Source organism: Bubalus kerabau, chromosome 3 (genome assembly GCF_029407905.1).
Source record: "Bubalus kerabau isolate K-KA32 ecotype Philippines breed swamp buffalo chromosome 3, PCC_UOA_SB_1v2, whole genome shotgun sequence".
Classification (NCBI taxonomy): Eukaryota; Metazoa; Chordata; class Mammalia; order Artiodactyla; family Bovidae; genus Bubalus; species Bubalus kerabau.
Window position 1 is genome coordinate 185,865,617 of NC_073626.1, and position 26,121 is coordinate 185,891,737.

A 26,121-nucleotide genomic window follows, 5' to 3' on the forward strand; every position below is an offset into this window, starting at 1 on the left:
AGGAGCCTGGTGATTGGCTAGCATTTCTCTTGAGGGTTAGGCCCTTTGCGGTCATCTAGACGAGGGGTTGGCAAACTTGGTCTGTGGGCCGGTCTGGCTTGCTGCCTGATTTTTGCAGGCCTGCAAGCTAAAAATGGTTTTTACCTTTTAAGGGTTGAAAAAATTAAGAGTAAATAGTGACACACGAAATTCCAAATCTCAGGGTCCCTAAGTGAAGCTGAACTTGTTCACACATTGAAGGCTGTCTTGGCACCACGATGGCAGAGCTGAGCAGCTGCGACAGCCTGAGCTCCAGCCCTCGACAGAAGTTTGCTGACCTCTCTCAAGAGCAGTGTCTTCATTTCACAGGTAAGAGAACTTGGACAATGCATCAGAATCACACAGCTAGACAAAGCCACACAGCTAGAGCGAGTTAGTGGCTAGACCGTGACCTCGAGCTGCTCCTTCATCTGCCAAACCTGAGGCCTTCTCTTGGCTGACTCACCCTCGCCATGCCATCCTTCCTCCTGACCCCCGCGGGGGCCCCTCACCTAGGAGGCACTCGCTCAGCATTCACAGACTATCACGACATAGATGCTGGACAGTTCTTTTAGTGATTCACCAGCTACAGCAGCTGTCTCGGGGCTGCCCGCCAGGAGTTGAGGAGGAGGGCCGCCTGGCTCAGCGCTTCATACTCCAGGTTGGCCAGAAATAGCATCTTCATTTTTGTTTCCACACAGTTCTTTCCCGTCAGCCTGTTGGCCAGCAGAGTGGCGGCCGATTGTTGGAGGAGCCAGGCAATCATCTTGTCTAGTTTCAGGTTCTTTGGGGCGAGTGTGTGTTCACCCCAGAGGCTTAAATGAAGCACATTAGCAGCCACTCGGGCGGATGGCCTCTGCAACAGGAAGGGGAGCCGGAGCTTAGAACACCTGTGACCCACAGCCCGCTTTGTTAGTGCAGCCTGTTTCAGGGTCTTCCCTTCTTTGGCCCTGAGCATACTCTTCACCCTTCCCTCCTGCAGTACTCCGCACACACACTGGCCAATTCTACCCACGCCCCAGGCTTTTGCATGGGTACAAAATTTGGGGTGGGGTGGGGTGGGGTAGGGGTAGGGGACATTGTTGGAATAGCCTCCCCATCCTGGGCCTTTTTTTTTATTAAGATTTTTTTCGCCATGCAGCATGGCATATGTGATCTTAGTTCCCCAACCAGGCATCGAACCTGTGTCCCCTGCATTGGAATCTTGGGAGGCCACCACTGGACTGTCAGGAAGTCCCTCCTGGGCCTTGAAGGCCCAGGAGCTGTGTCTGGGGTGAGGGGAGTTGTCCTGACTTCATGACGGCCGCGCACGCTGTGGCAGCCTGCTGCACGTGGTGAGGGGCAAGCGGTAGGCGGGACTTTGAGCCCTGGTCTGTCCATGCTTTTTCCACTCCACATGCCACCCGCACTGGCCCTGCCACTCCTGTTAAGGTTTCAAATATGTTAGCCTTTGGAGTAATTTCAAAATGTCCAGATTTCTTAGGAGAGTTCATCCTATCTGTCTGGTTAGATTTCAGCTGATTCTGTATCTTCATTAAACATGTCTTAAAACTGCATCTCTTTCCCTCTGAGTAACTTTAAGCAACTAAAGCCAAGAGGAGTTGACTGCTGAAATCCTGACTCCAAACTTGGTGGCCAGCTCCCCTGCTCCTATCTATACTCCAGCCTGTTGTGTGTTCTGTACGTGGCCATCACCTCTGTAAGACAGAGGAGCCGTTTTTCACTCCAGTGCCTGCCCAGCCCTGACCTTTACTCTGGAACGCGACCTGAGGTTCCCATCCACACACCCCCTGTAAACGTGAACCACCTCACCTTGCAGACCTCCCGCTGCAGTAGCGCCCTCACCAGGCACCTCACGTCCCGCGGCACCCACTCGGGCAGTGCTGGCAGCTGAGCCTCCTGGTAACTGCGGCTTTCAAGGTGGGCCCTGCCCTGGCCGTAAAAGGGATTGGGGAGCCCGAAGATTTCGTAGGCGAGTGCGCCCACCGCCCAGGCATCCGCCTTGCTGTAGTCGATCACTGCCCTGGGGCCAGGGCAGGCCGTGGACACCTGCTCGGAAAGCAACAAGTGAACAGTCACGCTGCTGGTACTTGAAACCTATTTGTGCTCCTGCACGGCACCCGATTCATGCACTAGTTTGGACTCTGTCCCAAGGAACCCAGAATTGAAATGAACTGTAGCTCAGATCCAAGCAAATGTGCTCAGGCTGCCTACTTCAGGCTGACAAAACTCATCTCTCCTGGGACATCAGTTCCAGGCGAAGAGACAGGGAAGGGGCTTCTGATAAATTATGGGTCAGAAAAGATGAAAGTGTTGAGTAAACAGGGAGGAAACCTGGTGGGAGAGGCTCTGCTGGTGGCACATGACACGCTCGCTGGGGCTCACCTCGGGAGCCATCAGGCAGCCGTTCCCGCCGCGGTCCACGTACCAGCTGGTGAAAGGCAACTGCAGGCCGACGCGCTCATCAGCCAGGCAGCAGCCAAAGTCTGTGATCACCAACCAGGGGCAGCCGTCTGTGGGGAGGCGCGCAGACGTGAGAGGCCATCTCCTCCCCTCCCTGCACCTCGAGGCCCTCCGATACCTCCACTAAAGCCACCCTCAGAACACGCTGACCCAGGAACAAACTACTGCACAACTGCACTCATTTCGCATGCTAGCAACATAATGCCAAAATTCTCCAAGTGAGGCTTCAACAGTAAGTCAACTGAGAACTTCCAGATGTTCAAGCTGGATTTAGAAAAGGCAGAGGAACCAGAGATCAAATTGCCAACATCTGTTGGATCATTAAGAAAGCAAGAAGATTCCAGAAAAACATCTGCTTCACTGACTACACTAAAGCCTTTGACTGTGTGGATCACAACAAACTGTGGAAAATTCTTCAAGAGATGGGAATACCAGACCACCTGACCTGCCTCCTGAGAAACCTGTATGCAGGTCAAGAAGCAACAGTGAGAACCAGACACGGAACAACAGAGTGATTCAAAATTGGGAGAGGAGTACATCAAGGCTGTATATTGTTAATTGTGCTTGTTTAACTTATATGCAGAGTACATCATGCGAAATGCCAAGCTGGATGAAGCACAAGCTGGAATCAAGATTGTTGGAAGAAATATCAATAACCTCAGATATGCAGATGAAACCACCCTTATGGCAGAAAGTGAAGAAGAACTAAAGAGCCTCTTGATGAAGGTAAAAGAAGAGAGTGAAAAAGCTTCCTTAAAACTCAACATTCAGAAAACTAAGATCATGGCATCTGGTCCCATCACTTCATGCAAACAGATGGGGAAACAATGGAAACTGTGACGGGCTTTATTTTCTTGGGCTTCAAAATCACTGCAGATGTTGACTGCAGCCATGCAATTAAAAGATGCTTGCTCCTTGGAAGAACAGCTATGACAAACCCAGAGAGGGTATTAAAAAGCAGAGATATTACTTTGCCAACAAATGTCCATATAGTCAAAGCTATGGTTTTTCCAGTAGTCATGTATAAATGTGAGAGTTTGACCATAAAGAAGGCTGAATGCCAGGAGCCAGCGTTGAGGAACTCCGCCCGTGGCAAGGGTCATGAAGAAGGAGGCTCAGCATATGCAAAGGTGGGATTGAGCCTCAGGAGTCCCCCTGGATATTCTCGAGCATCTACCCCCAAAACCAGAGTCTGCCTACTTTACTGCTCTGTGCTCTCACCTCTGACTTTACGGGGGGCTGTCTCCCACCACCATCTCACTCTCTCTCTCTGAAAAGGAGTTAACTTACAGCTCCAGTTAATAAAGTTCCTGGGCATAATAGGAGTGTTTAAATCTAAACCCCTCAGATAGCTCTCTAACTTACCCGGACATGGGAAGCCTAAGATATTCAAATAGCTTAGAGCCTCTTAGAGTTAGAAGCTGTCAGAATAAAACTAGTAAAAGATTTCATTGATGAGCCAATGCTTGCTGCCAAGTTTCCACATCTCCTGTATTGTATCCTTGAATGTGTATTAATTAATATAGTTGGTATGTAGAAAAAATAAGTAGTGGCCTTGGTGTTAGCAACTTTAGACCCTTAAGGTAATAAATTCTTTCCTTTGTTGTAAACCCACTGCACCTCTGCCCTATAGGAATGCAACTTTATCTAACGCCTTCAGAGGATGGCGCCAAACTTGAAAATCATTACTCTTAGAGAAAATAAGTCTTACGGTTGACAAACCTTTGTCAGAGTCATAAAATGTTAATAGGCCTTCTGGCCAGAAGATGATGTAAATCACCTAAATTTGTATACGATAAATTTGCAGAAAGTAAACCCTGGTTTCGATAAGGATCAAAGACTGCTGACTTTGCATTTCACATCCCCTATTATCCTCTATGTGCAACTTAGGGTATAAAAGCCCGTTGAAAATAAAGCTACAGGCCTTGCTCACCGAAGCTTGGTCTCCCCATGTCATTCTTTCTCTCAACCTCTGGCTGAGTTTCCATCTGGAGCACGGAGGTCCTCTGGGACCACTTATTTGCCTGGGCTTCTAAGACCCAGTCGAGAAGGTGCCTAAGGTAGGGCACCTTCCGCGAGAGGGCGCCTGAGGCCTCTGTGGTCAGAGCTAACCTGATGTCACAGGCTATATTGATTTTCCACGTAAACCAAGCTACTCAGCCTCTTTTCTCCGCTGAATTTTCCTACTGAGCTATCCTCATTCTATTACTCTTTATATCTTTGATTAATATTTAATTAAAGCCAAGGGTAATTGCCGACGCCGTCTCCCCTTCAAACTCCCTGGATCAGCCGGGGCTGGACCCTGGCAGCTGAACACCAAAGAATTGATGCTTTTGAACTGTGGTGTTGGAGAGGACTCATGAGAGTCCCTTGGACTGCAAGGAGATCCAACCAGTCCATCCTAAAGGAGATCAATCCTGAATATTCATTGTAAGGACTGATGCTGAAGCTCCAATACTTTGGCCACCTGATGCGAAGAACTGACTCATTAGAAAAGACCCTGATACTGGGAAAGATTGAAGGTGGGAGGAGAAGGGGACGACAGAGGATGTGATGGTTGGATGGCATCACCAATTCGATGGACATGAGTTTGAGTAAGCTCCGGGAGTTGGTGATGGACAGGGAGGCCTGGCGTGCTACAGTCCATGGGGTCACAAAGAGTCGGACATGACTGAGTGACTGAACAACAACAAAAGCCACTCTCAGGACATGCTGACCTAGGAACACAGGCCAGCAAGGCCTGGACAGCTGCCCACTCACCAAAGAGCTGAGTGGGACCAGCAACACAAATACGGACATGCCTCCAGGAAATCAAGGTCCCCTAGCCAAGAACTGGATAAAATCAGCACATTATCAATTAGTTATCTGGAAAAGGATTCATGCAGACTTCCTTTAAAAGCCAGTTCCTCTAGAATTTAATCGCATATTGAATTATCTTAAATCTTTTTAGTTCAAAATTGACCATATGTGAGAATCTGCCTGTATTGCCGGGAACAGAAGTTCGATCCCTGGGTCAAGAAGATCCCCTGAAGAAGGAAAAGGCAACCCACTCCAGTATTCTTGCCTGGGAAATCCCATGGACAGAGGAGCCTGGTGGGCTACAGTCCAAGGGGTTGCAGAGAGTCAGACACGAGTTAGCAACTAAACAACAAGAACAAAACAATGACTCTCCTTTACAGAACCCCCAGGCAAGTAGTCACCCAGCTTTGCTTGAATGCTTCCAATGATGGGGAGCTCATTGCCAGAGGCAGCTGGGCTGACATTTAAGCAGTACTTGCTGAAAATATTCTTACAATACAAAGACCAAAACAAAGAACAAAACCATCCATCTTGAAGGAGAGAGTGCTTATCTCTGTGTGCAGAGCTAAGACACAACTTAGAACATAGAAACCAGAAAAGACCCGAAGGCCCCAAATGTCCCCAAGCCTGAAGTGCAGGCCACCCCGGACAGCTCGGAGCGGGGCGGGCAGCTACCTGCATCCAGTTCCACCAGGATGTTGTCAGACTTCAGGTCTCTGTGCGCGACGCCCTGCTGGACCAGGTGGTCCACCCCTTCCAAGAGCTGCAGAGTCATCGCAGTGGCCAGCCGGGGGCTCGGGGTGTTCCCGCGGAGGTACTGGCGCAGGGTACACGGGTAGCTGGTGGAGAGCGCAACAGGGCCAGGGATCACGCGCCTGGCATCCCGAGCACCTTACTTCCTGTTAGCATGATGGCCTTTCTGATGCCTTTTCTCCCTAAATAGCTGTTCTGTTTCTATCCACCATCCTGGGATTAGGAAGTAAGAGCTAGGGCCTCACACGTTAGAAGTTACAGGACAGCTGCTCGTTTCCTTAAAACACTCACACAGCAATGCCAGGGGCACAGAGATGGAGGAAAGGAGAAGAATCTATGTTTAAAAAAAAAAAAAAACGCAGGAGAAAGGTGAGCATAGAGGGGGCTACGGTCAAAGGTCCTAAGAGCACTATATGGGAAGTATGACCTGACTGAACACGCACTTCTGTTTGCCTGGAAGGCCGTCCCAAAGGGAAACTGCGCTCCAGGGCAGACACATGCCCTCAGCCTGCCCTTGTCTCCCAAAGAGAGAGGATCCTCTGGCCCGTGATCCCAGGCTCTTGGAGGCAGCGACCAGCTCCCACTCACTCCGGTCCCGCCACTCACTTCTTCATGACGAGGAAGAGAGTCCGCCCGTGGCCCAGGCCTGCGGGGTGAAGACGCGGGGGCAGCACGTCCGGGTAGTCGACCAGGGCCCCTGGCAGCAGCGGCACCGACGAGGTGAAGGCTCGCAAGACCCGGATGATGTTGGGGTGCGGGGCCAGCTGCTTGGGACCTCCCTTGGGTCTTCTGTTTCAGCCGGGTGGGACAAACATGAGGGAGCAGCAGATATGACACTTGGGATACAACAGTCTGAGGCCACAATCAACACTGACATTCATCTCCACCCATATCTATACCAAGTGTGTGCCAGGTGCAGAGCGGGGTGCTGGAAGGGAAACCACGGTGACTCATCACACTGGTGACCCCGTCCATCCCACAAGGTAGAGCACGGGGCAGGAGGCCCTGGAAGCGGGCTGCCTGGGCTTGAACCCCACGCCTACCACTCCAAGTCCTTGGCCACACTGCTTAATGTCTCTTCGCTCAGTCTCAAATGCAAAAGGGGAACAGAGTAGTACCATACCCTGTAAGATGGTTAACAGGACCCGGAACCTCCCTGGTCCGGCCCTAGCTTAACACCTGGCACGAGCTCAGCCAGCCTCTGAGTGAACCGACACGGAGGCAGTTTGTAGAAGCGATTCCCCCGCACGTCAGGTGCCCTGCCCAGGCCTCTGCTGCTCCGGGAGCCCCACCCCACCGCCCTGCTTAGACACAGAGGCTGCAGGACTGCCCGCTGGGTGCAGCCCCGCCCCTGCCCAGAGCTGCCAGGCCTAAGCGTGCGCACCTGACCCAAGGGCAACCAAGGGCCTGCAGTCATGTCCGAGACCCGATGCTTGGCAGGAAAAGGGGAGAGTCTCTCTGTGGAGTGTGAGGAAAAACTCGGCAGTAACTGCATAGGAAATGGAGCTGAGGTGTTGAAAGGATGCTGTAACGCGCTTGAGCTCCTCTCTGAACAGTATCTGATGCACGTTTCCTGAGCTGTTTTACAGATGTAAAAACCCCCACCAAATGAAGATGCTAACCACTGGATGACCATGAGCAGATAGCCCGCAGACCTCCTGGAGCCTGAGGACCGAGGCTGTTCACCACTGTGACACTGCCCTGTCACCTCGCCATCTACCGGAGATTTGTGCACGAGCCGATTACATACCCTGGAACGCCCCTCTCCCTTATGTGCCCTTTAAAAATGCTTTGCTGAAACTCTTTGGGGAATTTGACATTTGGGGGCATGAGCCACCATCTCCTTCATTGGTCCCGTAATAAACCTTTCTTTGTTCCAAACTCTGGCATTTTGGTATTGTTTGGCCTCACTGTACATCAGGCACAGGAGTTTGCTTTTTAACAGTGCCACGAGGCCTGAGAGAAGCCAGAAGTATTCCTGCGGGCAGGAAATGAGGACGCAGGGTGGCAGAGAGAGGCGGATGGAGCGGAATCCCAGAGACATGGAGGCAACAGGGAAAGCCCCACGCCTGGCCTGTCCTCCAAGCTGCCTCAGGTCCGAGCTTTGAGCCAGGCCGTGAGTGGCTCCAACAGCTCCTCTGGGGTTCGTCCAAACGGGCCCCTGTCTTAGGTGATCAAAGGCATCAGAGCATCATTCCGGCCTGGGCCATTAGAGCCACTGGGAGAACGACGATCCCGGCACAAGGCTGTTGGCGCTGCAGCGGCAACGTGCTGCCTGGCTGTCAGCAGAGCCCGGGGAAGCGCGCGGCTGCTCTGGGAGGGGTGTGTGTGTTGAACGGAGAACGAACCGGACAGGAGGCCTGACGGGGGTCGGACCAGCACGGACCACACTGGACTCTGCTGCCACTGCTCAGGCGCCTCTGCCACAAAGACACTCTTGGGGAAGGCCATTAAAAAAAAAAATCTCTTGGCACCATCAGGTCATGGCAGTTAGTTGTAAAGTGAGTGTTAACCTCTGCTGGGGACAGACAGAATTCAATTCGTACAAAATTGTGGTGCTCTACCTGAGAATTACTTAGGAGTCATAAATCAGATCCGCCCAGTTCAGAAGGATGAAGGATGGTTTTAGGTGGCCTTCTCTCCCTGCTCCAGCGTGAGTCAGCCACCTGCCAGCATCTCCAGCCGGGGTCAGACTACAGTCTTTCCCAATTATCCACCAACTGAAAACCCATCACTGACTACACTGTTCAGTGAGCATTTATTGTGTCTGTGGGTGTGTGTGTCGCGTCAGACGCTGTGCCGAGGGCACAGGTGTGGGTGTTGCTCCGTGGCGGGGCGAGGTGGGGCAGATGGCTGCTTACCTGTGAGTGACCGCTCCATACTCCCCGGCCAAGGCCACTCGACTGGCTGGGACCAGCTCCTGGCTCATTGTGCTAAAGATGGCTTCGCTGGATGAGCCTGCCTGGAACATCCATAACAGGCCCAGAATTACACGGGTCCGAGAAGCCCAGGCCCTCCTTGTAATCTGGACCAGGACAACCACTGCCTGGGACTGCCTTTGACTTTCAAGCTCATAACCTCTCTGAGTGGCAAGCCAAGCCTAGTTTCTCCAGGGAGAAAGGAGGCAGAGGTGCCATTCATGCCAACCCAGAGAATGCTGCCCACGCCTCAAACTCTCGGCAGCTCAGGTGCCCAGGGCCGGAGGAGATGTCGAGATGACCACAGCAGGGGCTCCTCTTCCTGCCACAGAGGCCTCCAGGCACCACCAAGCTCAAACCTGACCACCGAGCATGAACACTCACCCATGAAGGCTCCCTTCAGCAGACAGGCTGAGCCCAACAAGCCCACCCTGGATAAACTCGCACTGAATCACAGAACAGCCCTCTATCAACCAGCAAAAAGCAACAAACAGTGAGGAAAAGCACCGTATTTTCCTCATTTCATTATGAACAGCTCTCAGGACTGGCGACACCTATAAAGAATCCTTTAAGAATTAAGTCTTTTAGCTTTTGTGAATGTATTTGCTGTCATGCCCCAACCAGTGGGAGTTTTGATGTTAAGACTGGATGTTTCCTGGCGGTGGGCGTGGGGTGGGGGGTTGGCTACTTGTTAGCTATCAGCCCAGCGTGGAAGCACAGTCTAACAAGCTTCATTCCCCAAATCAAGGCACAAACCACATCCTTCAGGGCTCAGCATGAGCTAAGTGGCTGTGTCCCCCTCAGCCTTGGAGAGAGGCTCTGGGCAGCAGAAAATACCATCAAATCTTGATGAATTTCCTAACCCTCCTCCCACCATGTAATGGCAAGATACAGAAACTACTCTAAATGGACAGAAATCTTTGTTTTTGGGTGGGAAAAAGACTCAACTTGCCAAAGTCTTGAGTTCTGCAAGGGTTAAGAGCAGAGAGCTGGCACATCAGTCTTGGGTCTGGAGTGTGGTGGGAGGCGAGCTCAGAGGAAGGCACATGGCTCCTCCTTCCCCACGAGCAGGTCAGGGAGCGAGAGGACAGAGCACACTGCAGCCCTGAAATGCGCTCATCGGCCCGGACACCCCGGGCCCTCGCCACTCAGTGTGGCTCGCAGCCCAGTGGCCTGGGAGCTCATTAGGGAGGCGGGAGCTCGGGCTCCACCCCACACCGGCGCTCAGAACCTGCCTTCTAACCCGACCTCAGGTGACAGTCTAAGACTGTAACACTGCTTCAGGCTGCTGCACAAGAGCGTGAGGCGCCTGTCCTGTGGAGAATCTTGCTGGTTCCTATTTACTTCCTGGGAAAAAGTGTCGTCTGGTTACCACCCCCCCCCCCCCAACAAGAAGGGGATTTTGAAAAAGGATGACTTTAGAGATGGAAGGCCCCACTCTTACCGAGATGTTCCACATCATCTTGATGGCCAAGGGGAAGGCTGGGGCCCGTGGGGCTGGCGCCTCCTCTCCTCGTGGAAGGATCTCTGGGCCCTTCCCTGGAAGAAGCTGGCCCAGGCTCTCTGCCTCCTCCAGGTTCTGGGGCCACACAGGCATGGCGGCCTCGTAGACGGCGGCACTGCAGCCCTTGCCAATGGACTGCCCGATCAGATACTCCTCCAGCCGGAAACCCTGCCAGTGTCGGGTGTCCAGTGGGTCTGGGAGCAGCTTGTTTTTCTGGGTGAAAATTGCCTGTGAAGAAAACCAGCAGGCACCATGAGCTCAGCAGCCCCGTGAGGCTTCAGTGAAGGGATAGAGTGGTACAGTGAGGCCAAATCTCCACTGGCAGATCGAGTGCTAATAAAACAACCAAATTGGGTGCTACTGTTGGTCCTGGGCTCAAGCCAGCCTCTGTTCTCTCCTTATTCAGAGTAGTTCTCAAACTGTCACTTCATGGCAGTCACCGCGACAGTCCAACACAGAACACTGTGTTAGTTAAGAGGTTACAGTTCCCCAGTTCTGCAGCTGGCACACTGCTCCTTTGCTGCCTGTCAGGCTACCAGCACAAATCTTGGAGGTTTCTGATTATGGAGATGGTTCTTTCTGCAAAGGCCTCGGCAGGCAGCTACTGGACGGTTACCAAGAGCTGTGGACGGGCAGGAGCATGTGGTCACAGCCACCCCTCCGGCTTGTGAATGACCTCGGGCTGCTCTTGCAAGCAAGGGGGTGAAAATCAGAAGGCTCCCTGGAGCCAGTCATTGGGTCCTGTTCTTGGCCTGAACCCCGAGGACCTGCAGGTCCTGTAGATGGCCAGCCTCCAGATGGCGGATGACGGAGCTTGGAGTCAGTGACAATGCCATCTGTGGTTTACTGGATGGGGAATCTTATATGTCTGCAGCAGGGGGCCCTGGAGCAGCATCCCAGTGTGTGTGGCAGACAGCAGGAAGGACCTGACAGCAATCTTGGCTCCTCTGGGGAGGCGGCGGCTACCATTCACAGGGGGATCTGGTCAGGTTGGCTCATTAGTTTCCAGGGAAACCGGCAGGTTCATGACCATCACCAGGGCAGATGTTTCCCTTTAATACACCAGCAGGTGGAGTGGTTCTGGCCTAAGGCTTAGAGCAACCATAGCTGGGGCAGGGGGCAAACACCTCCTGTGAGGAGGCTGTAGGGGAGCAGGCACTGGTCCAGCTCCCTGGACCTGTAGGTCCAGTAGGGGATGAACAGAGAGCAAGAGAGAGGCCATCTTGAGTGCCCAGACCACACACTCCACTCCCACAGACCCTGCGCGGCCCTTACAGTCTTGGTCCAGCCCTCCCCCGTGACGTCCCTGGGGTCAGGTATGCAGAGGTGCGCTGCAACCAAACACCCCAGATGCAATACGGACCCCAGCAGCTCAGAGTCTGGAGGGGCCCAGGGACGCAGGAGGACTGAGCATCTTGCTGGAGACCCGCTGGTCAGACTCATCTCTATAGGCTTTTCATTTTTTTGGCTGTGCTGGTCTTTGCTGCAGCATGCTGGTCTTTGGTGCTGGCTTCTTTAGTTTGGCCACAGGAGCTTCACTGCATGGCATGTGGGATTTTAGTTCCTTGACCAGGAATGTAACCCACGTCCCCTGCACCGGAAGGCAGATTCTTAACCACTGGACCATCAGGGAATTCCCAGACTCATCTCACAGTTAGGGCACCGTGGTCGCCCAGTCACTGGACAGATGCTCTCTGCTCAGATAAGGGACAAAACGTAGGGTGTTTACATTTACATAATATAGGGAAGGTCGTGACCACTAGGCAAAATACAAGTAGTACCAGCATTGTGAGAGCCCACCCATCCTGTGGTTTTCGTCCTGGCCAGGCCTGTGGGACCACACCGCCGGTCCACTTTCAGTCCCCACAGCCAATGCCAGTCCTAGAGAGGCGGTGTGACAGACCCCAGGGTTAACAGAATGGTGCCTTTCTCCAGTAGAGGCCCAGATTAATTCCTTTAAGTAGTCTTAGGTTGAGCTGGGTAGAAGATCTGTAAGAAGGTGAGATCTGTAAACCCCTTTCTAATCCCATGCCCCACAGGGTGGCAAGCCCAAACCACCAGGGTCTTATCTGCCAGTCCCGGACCACTGTATATTTCCCCGGGGGGGGGTCCTGTGGCGAGGACCAACCTGTGAGTTACTGCCCCGGCCGACAGCTGGCAATGGTCCTTTGGCAATCAACAGCTGAACTTAGCGGGTGTGGACAAGTGGCCTCTGGGCTAATGTGGCAGAGGCAGGGGGACGGGCACTCCTGGGACGCTCAGTTACAGCTGGTAGGTCTGGGGTTAGCCTCCTGGGTCACACGTGGTCACACGGTGAGAGAGTGGGTTTCACATCTCAACTGTTGCTGAAAGAGTTCCTTTATCCCGCCCACTGGGCTTCCCTCACAGCTCAGCTGGTAAAGAATCCGCCTGCAATGCAGGTGACCCTGGTTCGATTCCTGGGTTGGGAAGATCCGCTAGAGAAGAAATAGGCTACCCATGCCAGTATTTTTGGGCTTCCTTTGTGGCTCAGCTGGTAAAGAATCTACCTGCAATGTGGGAGATCTGGGTCTGAACGCTGAGTCAGGAAGATCCCCTGGAGAAGGGAAAGGCTACCTACTCCAGTATTCTGGCCTCGAGAATTCCATGGACTGTATAGCCCATGGAGTCACAAAGAGTTGGACACGACTGAGCGACCATCGCTTTCGCTTTCATCAGTCCCAGTAGCCCAGGTGCAGTGGGGCTGTAAGGTAGATGGACATGCCAGTGTATGTTATTTATTTTTTTGGTCCATTTCTGAACTTTGTGGCTGGTAAGGTGGGTTTTTGGTGTCACTTGAAAACACAGATAGGCCTTTTGTAATGTCTTCCCTCAGCTGTAATGCATCGTAGGCTGCGTATCACTGCTGTTCCATCACACTACTATCACTGCTCAGCTCCCTTTCAAAGCTGGGACCAGAAGCCCAGGGGTATGCTTTAATCGTTTTGCCATTGCCACAGGCCCCAAACAAGCCTTTGCAAGAAACTGGCCATGTCCCATTCACAAGCCTGTCCCTGAGTTAATAACCCTAAACCTGTGTCTAAATTACTTGGGGATGGTGGGTCAGGGGTATGCTTGTATTTTACAGACAATCTGGGTCCTTGCATTTCGTCTGTATTCATCAGCCATCCCTATGCAATCAGATGACCCATGAGCATGGGGCTGCCACATTTAAACAGGAAAGAGACTCCAAGGTTAACAGGAAAGCATCAATATAATGGAAGAGAAAGATATCTCTCACAGTAGGCAGCTGTCACAGGGGCCCACCAGCTGGTGGGTGACCACCCTGGGATTTCCCCAAAAGCTTTCCTTTCCCCAACCAAGCTCCCTGTCCTTTCCCAACATCTTGGTGTTTACAGGAGCTTTCTTGGCTGGCTCACCAATTGTTAGGTTGTACCCCAAAGGCCCGCAGGCCTTGTAGTTGCCCAGCCTTCAGATGACCCAAGCAAAAGCCCGGAGACAGTGACAGAGAACCTTACATGTCTGCAGAAAAAGGTCCTCGAGCAACACCCCACCATGTGCAGCAGGCAGGACCTGGCAGCAATCTTTACTACTGGGCAGGGAGTCGGGTGGAGGGGAGTGCTGCTATTTACAGAAGGAACTGAAGTCAGGTTGGCTCATTAGTTACCAGGGAAACTGGTGGCTGGGGCATGTCCCTCACAGCCCCTCAGGTTAATGACCATCACGAGGACAGATGTTTCCCTTGAACATATTATCAACTGGGGGATTTTTGCAGAAACTAACAACTGGGGCCAGCGATTTTTATATAAGTGAATATTAAAAGACGACTCTGGTCAATAACGATTAGATAACAAAAGACGTATTATTAATGTCTCTGGTCAGTATGTTGTTAATAAACTAGCAGGTGGAGCTGCTCTGGCCCAAAGCTGAGAACAACCATAGCTGGGGCAGTGGGCAAGCATGTTCCTGTGAGGAGGATGTAGCTGAAGCAGGGACTGGTCCCACAGGGGATGTACAGAGAGCAAGAGAACCGCCATCTTGAGTGGCCTGACCATACACCTGTCTCCCTGTTTCTGCCTCTTTGGAAGCTGGGGGGCCATTCTGTTTACAGAAAGGAGACAAAGAGTACAAGAGTTCTGATGGAATTAGATGGAAGTGTAGGTGGGGGTGCACGGGGAAAGAGGCCATTTCCCCCAAATTGGGATTCTTGCCTACTTCAGGCAGGTGACACCATTCCTCCAGTTGCCCAAACTCTACCTTCCTCCTCAAATCCCGTCTCATCTGCTGATCCCTCCCTTTCTATGACTAGTCACTCACCTCCAGACTTCCCCACTCATGTCCTTCCTTACCTGTTTCTGAGTCCAGTGAAAGCCCATTGCTTTCAAATGTTGCAGCAGAACCTAACTGATGGACTTCCCTGGTGGTCCAGTGGATAAGAATCTGCCTGCCAGTGCAGGGGACATGGGTTTGATCCCTGATTCGGGAAGACTCCACAAGCCTCAGAGCAACTAAGCCCATGCCCCACAACCACTGAGCCTGTGCGCCCTGGAGCCCTGCTCCGCGACGAGAAGTCACCGCAACAAGAAGCCTGTGCACTGCAACAAAGACTAGCCCCGCATGCAGCAAGAAAGACCAGCACCACCACCAAAGAAAGAAAGAAAGAACCTAACACGCGTTATTCAGTACCTTGTCCCGACACTTCCTATATATGAAAACTGTTTTGCAGGCTGGTCTGCACTGCCCATACTGCTCTCTCACATGCCTTTCCCTGAACCTTTGCTCAAACTCTTCCCCTCCCCTTGCCCCCTGAAATATTGTCTTTGCTCTGCCTGCTCATCCCTGCTCATCCATCAAGTCCCAACTCAAGCTCCTGCTTCCCCTATAACCAGTGCTGACCACCCAGCCCACAGCAGTGTTTCCTTCTGGAAGACTCCTAAAGCACTGCGAGTCTATAAGCTAAAACACCTCGCATGAGAACTTTTAATGTTTTTAAAAAATGAAAGTCTGTCTTGCCTTGCCAACCAGTTTCTAAATTCTGTGGAGCCAAAGAAGCATCGTGTAATCCTCAGTCAACCATAGTTTTGAGGATGAGATAAAATTTTTAAAGCTTTATTTTGAAATAAATATAGACTTACAGGAAGCTGCCAAAAAAAAACCCAACAAAGTGTCCTGTGTGCCCTTCTCCCAGTTTCCCCCAGTTGACCTCTCACGAGGCACTGCTGCTGCTGCTGCTAAGTCGCTTCAGTCGTGTCCGACTCTGTGCGACCCCATAGACGGCAGCCCACCAGGCTCCCCCGTCCCTGGGATTCTCCAGGCAAGAACGCTGGAGTGGGTTGCCATTTCCTTCTCCAATGCATGAAAGTGGAAAGTGAAAGTGAAGTCGCTCAGTCGTGTCCGACTCTTCGCGACCCCGTGGACTGCAGCCCACCAGGCTCCTCCGTCCATGGGATTTTCCAGGCAAGAGTGCTGGAGTGGGGCGCCATTGCCTTCTCCGTCACGAGGCACTAGTACTGTATCAAACCCAGGAAAGTGACGACATACTCTACTGTCAACGAGGCTGCAGATCTTACCCAGTTCTCACCATCTTTTCTAACCCGCATTCACTTGTGTGCATGCCCATGCGGTGTAGCTCTATGCGATTTCACCCCACCTATGATTCATGTAATCACCACCAAGATATAGACCTGCTCCATCACAGAATTCCTTTGAGCTGCCTCTTTGTTTTTGCACCACCCCCGCCATGCCCCATGCAACCACGTCCCTGGCAACCACTGACCTGTTCCCCATCTCTACCATTCTGTCATTTCAAGAATGTTATATAAATAGAATCATAGGATGCAACCATTTGGAACTGACTTTTTTCACTAAGCATAATGCCCCTGAGGTTCACTGAAGTTGTTACCTGTATCAATGCTGATTCCTTGTAATTCCTTATTATTAGTATTCCACTATATATACCAGGGTTTGTTTAAGAATTCACCAGCTAAAGGATGTTTGTGTTTTTAATATTTTGCTATTATGAGGGACGCAGCCATAAATACTGGTGTACAAGATTTAATACCCATTGATGGCCACTTGGGTTGCTTCCACTTTTTGACTATTGTGAATAATGCTGCTATGAACATAGGTGTACAAATATTTGTTCAAAGTCCCTGCTTTGAATTCTTTTGGCTATATACTAAGAAGTAGAATTGCTGGGATCATACAATAATTCTATTTTTAATGTTTGGGGGAACTGTTTCCCATAGTAGCTACTCACGTACAGGTTTTTGTGTGAACATAAATTTTCAATTCTCTGGGTAAACGCTCAAGACTGCAATGGCTGGGTCATATGATAAATGTATGTTTAGTTTTGTAAGAAACTGCAGACTATTTTCCAGAGTGGCTGTACTATTTTAGATTTTCACCACTGGTCCAGTGTCTCTGCATCCTCACAAGCATCCGCTATTATCACTTATTTTTAAAATGTTAGTTGCTCTAATAAGTATGCAGAGATATCACATTGTATTTTCAATTTGCATTTCCCTAATGATTCAACTATCTTTATTTGGCATCTGTATCTCCTTTTGGTGAAATATATGTTCATATCTTTGGCCTATTTTATAAAGGGTTCCCCCAACAAAATGCTTTCCAAATGCATCTAAAGGGACTGGTCTGGTCTACTCCAGTATGACACCATATGGAATTAGCATTAGAATTAGAATTTTAGCACACGGGTTGCCAAATCTGGTACTCTGATTTTCTTTCCAAAAAAGTCAAATGCAAGAATTTAACAAATTAATTTGTAATTAATTAAAAATTTTAAGACACAGAAGAATGAAGTGTGAGGAAAGGATGTGGAGATGGTAAGCTAGGAGGATCTAGCTCCTCAGTTTAGAAACAGCCGCTGTAATTTTAAGTAGGGTTTGTCAAGTTGGCCATCTTGGCTTCTGCCAGCTGAGCTGTAACAAAAGACAGGGGCAGAGAATGGGGCCTAGGCCAAGCGTCACCTGTTGCCTCACAGGGGCCAGGGCGTAAACATGGGACACTCTGGTGATGAGTAACACGACCTGGGCAGAAAGCCAGGAAACATGGGAGCTTAAAGACCAACACTGCTTGGTCTTTAACCAGCTGTGTCCTTGGGCAAATCACCCCACCTTGCACCACCTCAGCACTCAGCTGTAAAACGCAGGGGCTGTACTAAAGCAGTGAATGGTTCCCAACCCCAGGAAGAAGGGCCTCCCTGAAGAGGAGGGAACTGTGCCAGCAGATGGCCTTAGACTTGAACTTAACAATGAATGTTTCTTCCCCGGGTGTCCAGCCTGTCTGTCGGCCCTGCAGTCTGAACTTGCCAGACTCCAGAACAGCAGAGCCAATTCCTTCAAATAAAGCTGCCTTGTAATAAACACATCCTATTCCTTCTGTTTCTCTGGAGAAGTAGAGATTTTGGTTGAGTAGAAACAGAATCCTCTGAGCTCTTTAAAACACTTAAAAAGCCCAAGAACTAAGCATCTTAGTCACCCCAGATAACTCTACACAGGTTGTTAACTAGGCCTGCTGTTTTCTCCTGCTGTTTGGGTTTTTACTGCGGCTTCAGCTATGTCACTAATTGGCTAAACTGTGGAGGCTGCCTGGCTGGCAAGTGGTTAACAACAGCACAGGTTCTGTGAAAGTCAGACTTGTGACTTCAGCAAGTTACTTCACTTTTCACCTCCCTCATCCATATATTGGGGATGACAACTACCTCTGGAATATAAGGGTTAGGATTTAGCTGTCCTTAAATTTTAGAAAATTTACAGAAGGTCATTGGCCTTGGAGACACATTGACATTGACATTGAAGTCGCTCAGTCGTGTCCGACTCTTTGTGACCCCATGGACTGTAGCCTACCAGGCTACTCCATCTATGGAATTTTCCAGGCAAGAGTACTGGAGTGGATTGCCATTTCCTTCTCCAGGAGATCTTCCCAACCCAGGGAACGAACAAGGGTCTCCTGCATTGTAGGCAGACACTTTACCGTCTGAGCCACCAGGGAAGTCCAGGAGCTATATAATTAGTATATCTTTCAAACCATGCAGTTTGAAGAAGTGAAAGTGAAAGTCTCTCAGTCCTGTCTGACTCTTTGTGACCCCATGGACTGTCCATGGAATTCTCCAGGCCAGAATACTGGAGTGTGTAGCCTATCCCTTTTCCAGCGGATCTTCTGGACCCAGGAATCGAACCGGGGTCTCCCGTATTGTAAGAGAATTCTTTACCAATTGAGCTACCTGGAAACCCCCGTTTGAGGAAGGGAAGATAGTAAAACCAAAGTGAGGTACTGGCCTGGCACCAGGAGATCAGTAACAACTGAGCCTTAATCAGTGATTGCCAAGGAATTCCCAGCTACAAGATAAATAGAATCAGTCCTGAGTATTCATTGGAGGGACTGATGCTGAAGCTGAAACTCCAATACTTTGGCCACCTGATGCAAAGAACTGACTCATTTGAAAAGACCCTGATGCTGGCAAAGATTGAAGGCAAGAGGAGAAGGGGACGACAGAGGAGAAGATGGTTGGATGGCATCACCGGCGCGACGGACATGAGTTTGAGTAAGCTCTGGGAGTTGAAGATGGACAGGGAAGCCTGGTGTGCTGCAGTCCATGGGGTCGCAGAGAGTGGGACAAGACTGAGCGATTGAACAAGCTAAATCTTGACCCCAGGCCCGAAGGCAGTCAGTGCCTCCCAGCCCCGCCCCGCCCCCAACTCGAGCCCCGCCCCCGCACTTAGCCCCGCCCCAACCCTGGCTTCTGCCCCAGCTCGGTCTCCCCGGCCCCGCCCCGCACCCAAGTGGGCCCCGCCCCCGCCCCATCCCGATCCTCCCCCCTGCCCCCGACCCTGCCCCGCTCGCCGCCGGCGCTCACCTGGATCTCCTCACAGGCTGAGGCGGCCCGCCGGCCCTCCGCTTGCTTCTCCTCGATGAGGCCCAGCCCAAGCCCGAAGGCCAGAAAGACAGCGCGGCCGCAAGGGCCCGCACCGCCCCGGGCCCGCACCACGAACTGCCTCTGGAGCCGCTCCGCCAGCCCGGCCACCGACTGGCGGAAGAAGCGGTAGCGGCCGGGAAGCCCGAGCCCGAGCCTGCACGGCTCCGTGCCGGGTCCCGCGGCAGGGCCCGGGCGCTCTCCGCGGCCCCAGCCCGCCGCGGGGCCCGGCCGCTCCGGCCGGCCCCAGCCGTAGGCCGGGCCGGGCTTGGCCGTGAAGCGCAGGAGCAGCGCTCGGCCCAGCTGCAGGCCCCGGCCCAGCGCCTGTCGCACCGCCATGGCGTCGCCGCCGGGTCCCTGGGGACCTGCCGGCGTCCGGGGCGCCTGACACGACGCCTCAACTTGGGGCGGAGCCTCTGAGCGGGCGCGGGCGCCGGTGGGCGGGGCCGTCACTCAGGCGGTTTCCCGGCTGGACGCGCGAGGGCGCTGTGGCCGTCCCTGCAGGCGCGTACTTTGTTCAGACTTTTGCCCGCAGCGTCTGCGGGGTGGCCTCTCAAGGACGTCAGGGGTGTGAAACTTGGCTGCTTCTGGCGAAATCGTCATTGGGGAGGGAATATTTATTGAGTAACCCCCATTGTGCCAGACTCTCTACATTTGTTAATTAAATTTCCCACCAATGAGATAGGAATGTCGTTTTTATAGATAAGAAAACAGGCACGGAAGGGCTGTGAGGGTCCCAGGTCGTATGCGGCGTCAGTTCAGTTCAGTCGCTCAGTCGTGTCCGACCGTTTGCGACCCCATGGACTGCGGCACACCAGGCCTCCCTGTCCATCACCAATTCCCAGAGTTTACTCAAACTCATGTCCATTGAGTCGGTGATGCCATCCAACCATCTCATCCTCTGTCATCCCCTTCTCCTCCCACCTTCCATCTTTCCCAGCATCAGGGTCTTTCCCAAGGAGTCAGTTCTTCGCATCAGGTGGCCAAAGTATTGGAGTTTCAGCTTCAGCATCAGTCCTTCCAACGAATATTCAGGACTGATTCCTTTAGGATGGACTGGTTGGATCTCCTTGTTGTCCAAGGAACTCTCAAGAGTCTTCAACACCACAGTTCAAAAGCCTCAGTGTCAGAACTGAGGTTAAAGTTCACATTGGCCTGGTGGGTGAGTCCTTGTCCCTCAGTGCCCTTAAGCTGCTCTCACAGCGCCTGCTGGTTTGTTAGGGCCCCAGGAGAAATCCCACCTGAAAGACAGTGAACTGAGTCTCAGAGAAGTGGAGCAGCTTGCCCAAAGTTGCGCGGCCTGACAGTGGCAGAGCCCTGTTACCCATTCTGACTGTTAGGAATGGTTGTCAAAGGAACTCCTGCTGATTTCTTTTTTCTTGTCTTTTTTTTTAACACGGGAATTTTCAAAAACATAATAATGAAATAATATAGTGAACCCCATGCAGCTTCAACAATTATCAACAGTCGTTATTTTATTCACCTATGCATATCTTCATACTCCCCATTCCCCCAACTTTAAAGCAAAAATATTATTCTCAGCTCTAAAATTATCAAGCTTCCCTTGTAGCTCAGTTGCTAAAGAATCTGCCTGCAATGCAGGAGATCTGGATTCAATTCCTGGGTCAGGAAGATCCTCTGGAGAAGGACATGACAACCCGCTCCAGTATTCTTGCCTGGAGTATCCAATGGATAGAGGAGCCTGGCAGGCTACAGTCCATGAAATCGCAAAGAGTCGGACACGAATGAGCAACTAACCACCACTAAAAATATTACCATTAACTCCATATTATCATTTATTATTCAGTCAATATAAAATTTCCCTGTTCTCTTATTTTACAGTTACTCAAATTGGGATCCAAACAAGGCTTCCATCTCTCTGGCTCTGTCTCAGTCACTCAATTGTGTCCAATTCTTTGAGACCTTATGGACTGTAGCTCGCCAGGCTCCTCTGTCCTTAGGATTTCCCAGGCAAGAATATTGGAAGTGTGAAAGGCGTTCAGTTGTGTCCAACTCTGTGATCCCGTGGACTATAACCTGCCAGGCTCCTTTGTCCATGGGATTCTCCGTGCAAGAATAGTTGAATGGGTTGTGGTTCCCCTCTCCAGGGGATCTTCCCAACCTAGGGATCGAACCCGGATTCGAATCTGCATTACAGGCAGATTCTTTACCATCTCAGTCACTTGGAAAACCCTGTGCCTTCCCTAAGCTAAGGAGGTATATTTTGTTGTGCTTCCATTAAAAAAAAACATTGCTGTGACAAAGTGAAGTCGCTCAGTCGTGTCCGACTCTTTGAGACCCCATGGACACCAGGCTCCTCCGTCCATGGGGTTTTCTAGGCAAGAGTACTGGAGTGGGTTGCCATTTCCTTCTCCAGGGAACTTCCTTGCCCAGGGATGGAACCCACGTCTCCCACATTGTAAACAGACGCTTTACCATCTGAGCCACCAGGGAAGCTGTGACAGTAGGCACCTCTATTTGTTGCAGCCAAGAACCAATTCTGACTCCAAGATGAATCTATTTCTTTGAGTTTAACCATTGTTTTTCATTGCTTTTGTTATTGTAATTGTATATAATGACCTGCCTCAGGGAACCCTGCCCATCTGCCTGAAGAGATTAACACTTCTCTTCCCTGAGGTTATCCATTCTAGGAAATATTTGCAAGATAGTTGTCTTTATTTCCTCAGTTCAGTTCAGTCTCTCAGTCGTGTCTGACTCTTTGTGACCCCATGAACTGCAGCACATCAGGCCTCCCGGTCCATCACCAACTCCCGGTTTACTCAAACTCATGTCCATTGAGTCGGTGATGCCATCCAACCATCTCATCCTCTGTTTTCCCCTTCTCCTCCCACCTTCAATCTTTCCCAGCATCAGGGTCTTTTCTAAGGAGTCAGTTCTTCGGATCAGGTGGCCAAAGTATTGGAGTTTCAGCTTCATCATCAGTCCTTCTAATGAATATGCAGGACTGATTTCCTTTAGGATGGACTGGCTTATTTCCTCAACTCCTCCCCATCTCTGTCCTGTGAAAGAACCTGGCATCTAAACCCTGACACAGTTATTTTGAGACATTAGCCTGCCTTCTTCTTGGTCATTTGGCTTTCTGAATAAAGTTGTATTCCTTGCCTCCTAGTCTCTCGGTCAGTCAGTCTTCGACAAGCAGACTGAGCTTGGATTCAGTAACATTCTCCTTACAGGCCCTGGAAAAGATATAAAATGTTTTTTGTAGGTGCAGCTAAGTATGTATGGCATCACCAACTCAATGGACAGGAGTCTGAGCAAACTCCAGGAGACAGAGAAGGTCAGGGAAGTCAGGAGTGCTGCAGTCCATGGGGTTGCAGAGTCAGACACGACCTGGCGACTAAACAGTGAAGAGCCATGTATACCTGTGTGTGCCCGGAGCTTCAGGGCAAGGAGACATTTGTCTGGTGTGAGAACCACCTCAGCATTGCTTGGGTAGAAAGGCACAACCTAATCCATTTATTTTGGGGCTCATTTGTGACCTTCAGCACAACCCTGGTTCTGTGCTGTAGAGTAGTAAGTAAAAATAGAAGTAAATACGAATAAAAATAAGGCAACTGCAAAAAGATCTATCTTTGAATTGGTGAGTTTAAACATACACACACATACACACACATATGTATAAAATGAGAAGCTGGTAATTTTACCCCTAAGTATAGACCCATAGAAATGCAAACGTAACCTCCCCAAGAGTGCTTATAGCAGCGCTATTCCACATAGTGCTGCGGTAGCCGCGCGTTCGCGTTCCGGGAAGCAGACTCACTCAGCACAGTGTAGATGGCGCAGTGCCGTGTATTACACCGGAGGGCCCAAGGCGGAGTCTCCTCTTAGCCAAGGACCCCGACCAGCCTTTGTGAAAACCTTATATACCCTGGGTATAATGTTCCTTGAAACTAGTCTGAACAAAGGAGAAAGAAAGATACTACCAAAGTTAACCCATGATTCATATGCCTTAAACCTAGGTAGTTAACAGTGGACAATAGGCAGTTATCAATAGGCTTGTGGTCATTCCCCAATAAGCAAAGTAGAATGTATGATTCTATTCGGTTACACAGATAATTAGGGTATTCTTTTAGGCGATGGGGAGCCCCGGGGCTCTTCCTTCCAGGGGCCTGGTCTTCCAGTTGGTATGTCATTTCCATAGATACTGGGCATAGAGCTCAAAGTCCACAGTCTGCCCCAGGATGGAGTCCTGCTTTCAAGAGGGAGTCCTGCTTTCAAGAGGGAGCCTGTTCTGTCTCCTCCTTCAGTATAAAACTGGAAACAACTCAAATGACCATCTACAGTAGACTGGATAAACTGTGGTATATTCAGCTAGAAGAGTGTCTACAACTATAGGCAACAACATATTATATATTTTATAAATACACTGATCAGTTTAAAAAAGCAAACATAAATAGCAATAAATAGGTACTTCTCTGACAGTCCAGTGGTTAAGAATCTGTGTTTCCAATGCAAGGGGTTTGATCCCCGGTTGGGGAACTAAGATTCCACATGCCATGGGCAGGCAGTCAAAAAAAAAAAAACAAGTGATAAATTCTATGTGATTCAATTTATATAAAGTTCAAAAAAAAAAAAAGTTCAAAGGCAGACAAAATTAATCTATAGTGTTAGGGGCCAGGCTTTTGAGGTGCTGAGGACATGCTCTTTCCTGATTTAGGTATGTTCATTTGATGAAAATTCACCTAGATGTACACTTCGATTTGTTCAATTTTCTCTGTGTGGTGTTTTAGTAAACACTTTACATAAAGCTTCTTGATATAATGAAAGCTTTTTTGAAAAGTTCAGTTTATCTTGCCCCTCTCCACTTTCCTCTCCCCACTGGTAACCACTAATTTGTTCTCTATTTGTTATACCCACTAGTTTGTTTCCACCTGCAATGCAGGAGACCTGGGTTCCATCCCTGGGTTGGGAAGATCCCCTGGAAAAGGGAAAGGCTACCCACTCCAGTATTCTGGCCTCGAGAATTCCATGGACTATACTCATGGGGTTGCAAAGAGTTGGACACGACTGAAGCAACTTAGCAGAAGCAGCAGCAGAGAGTTTTAAAGTACAATTTTAAAGTGCTCCATTGAAACTGTCCTTTGGAGAAAGGTAATGGCACCCCACTCCAGTACTCTTGCTTGGAAAATCCCATGGACAGAGGAGCCTGTTAGTCTGCAATCCATGGGGTTGCTAAGAGTCAGACACAACTGAGCGACTTCACTTTCACTTCTCACTTTCATGCATTGGAGAAGAAAATGGCAGCCCACTCCAGTGTTCTTGCCTGGAGAATCCCAGGGACGGGGGAGCCTGGTGGGCTGCCGTCTATGGGGTCGCACAGAGTCGGACACAACTGAAGTGACTTAGCATAGCATAGCATAGCAAGGAAGAGAAGGTTGGAGAAACTTCCCCCATGGAAACTTAGTCAGTTGGGTCAAAGACCTCCTTTAAAGTTTAAGTCTGCCCATCTGATGTGTGTTCTTGTAATTACAGCTCTTGTCTTTAATGTTTACTGAAAAGGAGCGAGAGGTTCCTGAGATGTTTAATATTTTAACTGAAAGGATTTGCTTTGCTCCACTAGGAATGCAGCCTTTTACCACGAGGCTTGTGATGACCATGCAGCCCGTAACGCACATTCACTAAGGAGACGTTGTGTTGGTGTTTTTGAGTTAAAGAGGGTGGTTGTTATCAGCCTCCGGATTTGTTCCCCTAAGCCGCAAATAAACTTGCCAGGCTTGTGATGCTTAAGTTACCCACCTGCAGAAATGAAAACTCCAGGCTGATGTTAATTAACCCTCCATTGTAGACTGTAAAGTTTCTTGCCCGACAGAGAGCACCAGATGGGTTCACGTCTCCTTCTGTAGAAAATTTAAGTTGCTTGTGACATGTCTAAACCAAGCACATCATGAAGTTCAATTCTTCAGCAGGCCTAATTATAGAAAGGGCAAACGGGGATTTCTACACAGAGAAGCTGCCATCAGGGTTCATGGGGTTCTGTGTTCTCCCTTCTCAGGGCAGAGATACAGCCTTATTGTTCGGGGCACAGGGCCTGTCTTTTGTAGGGATCGTGGCCCTGGTTTCCTGTCTCAGGGGACTCATCCTGAGGTTCTCACATAACATATTCTGTCTCTTTAGTGGTGTCCCACACAGGTGACATCGAGGAATTGGCATGTGGTTTTCTGCGATGATATCTGTTTATACCGCAGATTTAATACTCTGAGAGTCTCATTCATTCAGAGCATATTTATTAAACATCAAAGGCTGGCTTTGATACGCTCCGCCATGAGAATTAGAGGGGAACGGAGGGGGTTGCTGGAGAGGCCACAGGACTCTTTTCTGGTGTATGCTCTGCTCTGTGGGCACCGCGTGTGTTCATTGTACCCTTTTCCCTCCAGGCAGAAAGACCGCATAGTTTTGATAAAGTGCATAATATTCCTAAGAAGCATCATTTAACCTCTCCCCAAAGGACATGGCGGGGGCGGGGGGATGTGTAGTGGGGAGAAGAAAGGCTGACGCTAATGTGAAAATGGAAAAAGACTAGACTTGCAAAAAGAGAACCGTTGAGGGCTGTTTGACCTTCCCTTGTGGATGATGTCCTTTGGCACCATTTCAACACTCTTTGTCTCCTCCGGCAGAAGACAGACACATTTTCCCAGGGCAGCCACATCCTTTTCCACAGACCATCTCAGAAGTGCTATCTGTGAATTCCCAGCGGAGGTGGAAGGAGTGTTTGCTTAAACTGATGACAGAGC

The 26,121-nt window shown here is 50.4% G+C and overlaps 1 protein-coding gene across 1 annotated transcript; it reads right to left on the reverse strand.

The window, feature by feature from the left end:
• Positions 1-61: 61 nt before the first annotated feature.
• PINK1 (PTEN induced kinase 1) lies at positions 62-19,760 on the reverse strand. Its single transcript, XM_055574271.1, has 8 exons — positions 19,313-19,760; positions 10,396-10,683; positions 8,895-8,995; positions 6,640-6,822; positions 5,956-6,119; positions 2,404-2,531; positions 1,831-2,067; positions 62-874 (listed from the first exon to the last, which is right to left on the reverse strand). Exons 1-8 carry the CDS (start codon positions 19,706-19,708, stop codon positions 605-607), a joined length of 1,767 nt encoding a protein of 588 aa, XP_055430246.1. The 5' UTR covers positions 19,709-19,760; the 3' UTR covers positions 62-604.
• Positions 19,761-26,121: the final 6,361 nt, after the last annotated feature.